A 6,121-nucleotide genomic window follows, 5' to 3' on the forward strand; every position below is an offset into this window, starting at 1 on the left:
CTGTCCACAAAAATTCATTATAGTTTTGAAGAAACTGTCTACTTTCTTAGTTTTAGTGTTAATGATTTGACCTACCTGCTCCTGTCTGGGAGCAGGACAGAAATGGGCTTGGGAACATGGTGTGTGGGGCCATTTGAGAAAGCACTAGAAAATCTCTTGGAACAGTTCTGCATCAGCACTGCAAAGGTGAGGACCCCCTTGAGGATGGCTAATAAATGAGACATATTTTCCACTAACAGGGGTATGTGTATATATATAAATCCATTTTATACCCTGATATGATTTATCTGAAACGGCCCTAATAATAAGGTTATTTTCTAATGCATTTATGATGCACGGAATTACTGTTAGTCACAGTTCCTGGATTTAGAAGTGCTTTTGTGTCATGGTTCACTCGGTAATACATAGGGATCCATTTTTTGATGGAGGTGGTGTGCTAGGGAAGCAAAACTACATGTTTTGCTGAATCTATTATTCATGAAGAATGTAAAATATTTGAGGATTGCTGATGGGCAGCTATGGCTGCAGTGACAGTGAAGGGCAGCATGTACGGTCCCAATGGAGTTGAGAAAGACAGGTAACAGAATAAAGACTCAAAGGGAATTGTTAGCAGGCACCTGTGAGAAGCTGCCTGGGAGGGTGGAAAAATCCATAATCTTTGAAGATAACCTACTGCAAATAAAGGAACACTACAGAAGAGCAAACAACTGGGTAATTCACAGCCTGCAGAATTGGTGTCTACTCAGTCACTCCCTACCTCTTTATATGGTTTTGTAGCCCTCTCTTATACTGGCCTTATACTCCCTTTTGCAGACCAAAAAATTCAAGCTTTCTTAGCTGTTCTTCCTGCAGTGTTCCACACCTTTGATGGTCCTAGTTCATCTTCTTTTCCCGATCTTACTGTATCTTTTTAAGCGTGAAGGAGACAGACTACACCAAAAGTCCTTAGAACAAGTCAAAAAAGCAAATTGTATGGAACTTCTTAGAACTACCAGTTCTGAACTACCAGTTCTCAGAACCAGTCTTTTTTTTTCCTTTGACCAGAAGGGAGAGCAGACAGCTTCCTCATTTAGCACTGAGGCACAGCAAAATTCATTTGAACTGAAGAACTCTTTCTTGTTTACCAGGGGAAAGTATATACAACCTTCCAAGAAAACAATAAATCAATAGAAGAAATGAAGACATTGTTTGAAACCTGCATTCTTTATGGGCATCTGAGAGTGGTCAGAGCAAAAAGAAGCATAAATCCAGGTTCTCTTTTAGACCTGTGATCTATACAATCCTGACAGATTAATCTATGGCTAATTACAGTAAGAGCTGAGAAATGCAGAACATTAAAAAATTATTGAACCTCTGTTTTCTATACGATGAGAACAGCAAAATCTATTCTGAGTGAGAAACAGGTCACACATACTGTGTAACTTGTGATGACAATATTTATTTTCAAGAAAAAGTTCTCTACCCCACTTAGAAACCTTGAAAAAGCTGGTCATTATCCTAGCAAAGGGCTGGGATACAGTTTAATTTGTGGGTGCCTGCAATGGGCCCTGAGGTTCTCCCAGGTTATATGTCACAGCAGATATTTCACTCCGTGTTGTCTGAGACTGGGCTGTCACACAGCCAGAGCCCATGGCAGTGCTGTGACACAAATCCCACCATAATACATTTATGCAGTGTTCTTTTTCAGAAGGAATACAACCCTTGAGAGATGATCGTTACTGGATTCTGCTGCCCTGAGGCTCAGGGGGACACGATTCCAGCCACTCACAAAAGAGACTCCACTGGGGCCTTGGGCAGGGTTGTTTTGTTTTTTCTTCTGGGAGAAGGAGTTACTAGAAGCCAGTACTTCGAGGGTGAAGCAGATGCACCAGTCAAGGGTACTGTATTCCGTCTGACTCCTTACATGACAAATAATGGCTCCGCAGGATTTTTGAGGAAACTGCCTGTGTTACCTTGATACCTTTTTGGCACATTTTGGAAGCAAGTAAGAGTTCAAATCTTCAACCATCTTTTACTCTTCCAAAGAATCCTGCAATCCATTGCCTCTATAAAAATCCAAGGCTGAAGATTCCAACAATGCACTAAATTTCTTTAGGAAGTATGACATAATTTACCTTCTGAGGTTCTTTCCTACAGTAGAAGTAGACCAATTGTAGTGATTAGGTAGGTCTCTAGAGAAAAGCAGTGTTTAGTTAGAACAAAAATACTTAAGAGAAAAATACAGTTTGTAATCATATAAGACTCCCTGGTAGACCTAGATTGGTCCTAGTGTTTTTGTGGAACAGCAAATGCCAAAGGAGTGATGTTTTGCTCAATTATCTTTTTTGGAGAAATTTTGGAAAACCTTATTTTTCCTAGCGACTTCAGTCATGATCTGTTTTGGGAGTAATGATTTTCAGATGTTATGTCAAAGATAGATGTGTATACCCAGCTTGCAAGGCTGAAGTTACTGATGTTGGACAGGACCTTTCTAGAAATGCTTGACCCTACAGTCATACTCTTGTTTCCAGCATATCTTGAAATGTATTTTACATACTTGTAAAGTGGCATTAAAAAGTTGAATTTGTTTTTCTTTCAATTACCATATGGTGTTGTATTAGGAGTAATTGTATTCATATACAATAAGAACTAAATATAAGAAAGATTTGTCTTTTATTAAAACACATTTCTGTTTGTTTTGACACTGATGAAAGTTAAATTTTCCACATATGACACTGATGAATGTTTATTTGTCTTTAAATATTTATGGAAGACTGAGAAAAATGTTTTCCTTTATTTAAAAGGATGTGATAAGGGTGCATTTTGTTTGGGAGATATATCTGCTTTGTTTTATTTTGAAGAGGCACTGTTAACATTTGTAAATCTATTATTGGTCCTGTGCTAACAGATTGTGGTAGCTAGAACCATCTTCCCTGTCTGAGAACACGTTTCTTTAGAAAATGGGATTAAGAAATTATGCTGTCTCTGATGTCCACTCTGGTCAATTCTTCTGAGATGGGAGTCTGGATATTATTAGTTTGCTACCTGATGATCTATGCTGTGGCATGCTTGAAGTTCTGCTCATCAGTTCATTAGTTCTTCTGAGTTTGGCCCTCAAAGTGCTTGCTTTTTTCCCCCTCTTCTGTTTTCTAGTTGCTGATATGCTTTTAATTTCCCCCTCCAATTTTACCTGTGACTAATTTATTATTCACCCACCACAGCTTAAATTACGTTGTTGTTTTTATGGGTGTGAATCAGAAAGCTGTGATTAGCTCCTCATTAGCTGCTTCCTGAGCTGTCTCACACTCATATGCTGCATGCATGTGATGGGGGATGGATCAGTGGATATGAAATAGTATCGTGTGTATGCACTCGGGACTGTTGACTTTTATTGAACACATCAAGAATTTCTTTGCAGCAATTTAGAAAATTAAGTCAGGAGGTAGGACATTATTTGGAAATTTGACAAGTAGGTTTTATTTTTTCCAGTAGATACATATTCCAGTTTTTATGTTGGAAAAAATTAACAACTGAGTTAAAGTTTAAATGCAGGCACATTTTCTCAGTGTGAGCATGGTGAAATTAAGAATAGGAAAAAACCACAAATCCTACAGGGAAAAATGAAATAAACTTATTTACGCCCAGTTTCTCCCATTTCTAGAGACTTAGGTTATTTCTGAATTTGCCAGGAGTTATTTATTAAATGCACAAGAGAAGTACTGCAGATTAATCATGTGACTCTGAATATATATAGTTTTAAGATCCTGAAAACTGTTTGCTGAAAAGACTGTTTGATTTGATGACAGCAGATTGACATAGTTCATGTAGTCCTTCTTTAGATATGCATAATGTAATTTAGAAGTTTTATTTTTCTATGTACTGTTTTCTTCTTCTAAATTATCATGTAACACTAATTGATGTCACCTTGGAAATATCTTGAAACAAACTTAAAATAAAATAATGTTGTTTTCCAAGTTTTTTTTTTAGTGGTGATGTGTGTGTATATGTGTGGTTGTGAAAGAAACTGTTTGCCTTTTTCATATGAGTATTCCTTTTCTTCTGCTCTGCAAGTGTCTTGAAAGGGTCTTTGAAGATGCTCCTATGAAGGAGAAATTGAGAAACTTCCCTTCCATGATTGTCTGCAGTTGCAGCATTCATCATATCTGGGGTCAAGTTAGTTTCATAAATGTATCACCAGGGTATTACTGGGAGAAAATGTTCACTGGGTAGGTGTTCATCTCAGGCAAAAGGATGAAGCAGAAATTATTCGTGTTGAAGCCTATAATGAGATGCTCAACACATCTCTAAAGGGCAAAATTAATTAGTTGATCCATTGAAGACCTGAAGTAGCATAATAGGAGATGGGAGAAATTTCCTTCAAAGGATGTTAACATTGATGCAATTATGCCAATAAGCAGTAATGGAAGCCCTGACTTAAGTGTAAATACCAGGAGAAACCTGTAGGTTTTAACCTTTAGTGTTCATTAGTAAAACCAAATTCCATGGTAGAATGTGTGTCTCTTGAAACATATCACATACCTAGATCATGGTACTTCATATTTGAGTTTTCCAGCAGGGTAGTCTGAAGATCGTAGTTCAACAGACTGTTGAAAATGGAAGATTTCTTATTTTTAAAAGAAATGCTAAAATGTAAAAAAAGTTTGCTCTATTAGACAGAAATAATCTTGCAGTGCTGTCCAATGACCTGTATTTAAAATCATGTGACTACTATTTTTAAGGGTTGGACAGTTCATTAACATGTGCTTTTTGTTTTTATGATAGATAGCAGTAGTCATGGGATCCTGTACAGCAGGAGGAGCATACGTACCTGCAATGGCTGATGAAAGTATTATTGTTGGCAAGCAGGGAACAATATTCCTGGGAGGGCCACCCCTGGTAAGGATACAGAAGTTTCTAGTGACTGGCCTCTCTCCTCCCCTCCCCCCCAAATCATGCTGTGATAATTGTACACCTTAAACAATTGAGTAATTTCTTGGTGAGACTTTTCTAGACACTCTGTAGATTAGTTTGTATTTTTAAGTATATCTGAATGCTTCTATCCTAAATCAAATCTCTTCTGTTCAGTAGAGGTATATAGATATAAATCAGACTGTGTCCAGGTATTTTTATAGTACTGGTTTTAGATTGCTGTGCACATTTTAAATAATAAAAATTGTTTCTGTATTCAATTATGTACTCTCTAGGTTTGACTCAAAATTTGAAAAAATCACAGCCATGTATATTGTATCTCAAAGTCAAAATCAAAGATAAAAGAACTTCTGAAGCAGGACCAGTCTGCTGTGTTTTTATGTCAGTTTACTGCCAAAGGAGGCATGCTTACAGTGGAGTTTGTCCTAGTTCTCTCTCTCCTTCCATTCCTTCACTTCCTTCCTTCCTTCCATTCCTTCCTTCCTTCCATTCCTTCCTTCCATTCCTTCCTTCCTTCCATTCCTTCCTTCCATTCCTTCCTTCCTTCCTTCCTTCCATTCCTTCCATTCCTTCCTTCCATTCCTTCCTTCCATTCCTTCCTTCCATTCCTTCCTTCCTTCCTTCCTTCCTTCCTTCCTTCCTTCCTTCCTTCCTTCCTTCCTTCCTTCCTTCCTTCCTTCCTTCCTTCCTTCCTTCCTTCCTTCCTTCCTTCCTTCCTTCCTTCCTTCCTTCCTTCCTTCCTTCCTTCCTTCCTTCCTTCCTTCCTTCCTTCCTTCCTTCCTTCCTTCCTTCCTTCCTTCCTTCCTTCCTTCCTTCCTTCCTTCCTTCCTTCCTTCCTTCCTTCCTTCCTTCCTTCCTTCCTTCCTTCCTTCCTTCCTTCCTTCCTTCCTTCCTTCCTTCCTTCCTTCCTTCCTTCCTTCCTTCCTTCCTTCCTTCCTTCCTTCCTTCCTTCCACTTCCTTCCTTCCTTCCTTCCTTCCTTCCGCCACTTCCTTCCGCTTCCTTCACTTCCTTCCTTCCTTCCTTCCTTCCTTCCTTCCTTCCTTCCTTCCTTCCTTCCTTCCTTCCTTCCTTCCTTCCTTCCTTCCTTCCTTCCTTCCTTCCTTCCTTCCTTCCTTCCTTCCTTCCTTCCTTCCTTCCTTCCTTCCTTCCTTCCTTCCTTCCTTCCTTCCTTCCTTCCTTCCTTCCTTCCTTCCTTCCTTCGCCACTTCCTT

At 38.8% G+C, this 6,121-nt stretch overlaps 1 protein-coding gene across 1 annotated transcript in view; it reads left to right on the forward strand.

Moving 5' to 3' along the window:
- Nucleotides 1-6,121, forward strand: part of MCCC2 (methylcrotonoyl-CoA carboxylase 2) — a 46,668-nt gene that overhangs the window by 10,540 nt on the left and 30,007 nt on the right. Inside the window, exon 7 of the mRNA XM_030968935.1 lies at nucleotides 4,762-4,875. Coding sequence (XP_030824795.1) covers nucleotides 4,762-4,875 — 114 coding nt within the window. The remainder of the gene's footprint in view (nucleotides 1-4,761; nucleotides 4,876-6,121) is intronic.

The sequence above is a fragment of the Camarhynchus parvulus genome, chromosome Z (genome assembly GCF_901933205.1).
Source record: "Camarhynchus parvulus chromosome Z, STF_HiC, whole genome shotgun sequence".
NCBI lineage: Eukaryota > Metazoa > Chordata > Aves > Passeriformes > Thraupidae > Camarhynchus > Camarhynchus parvulus.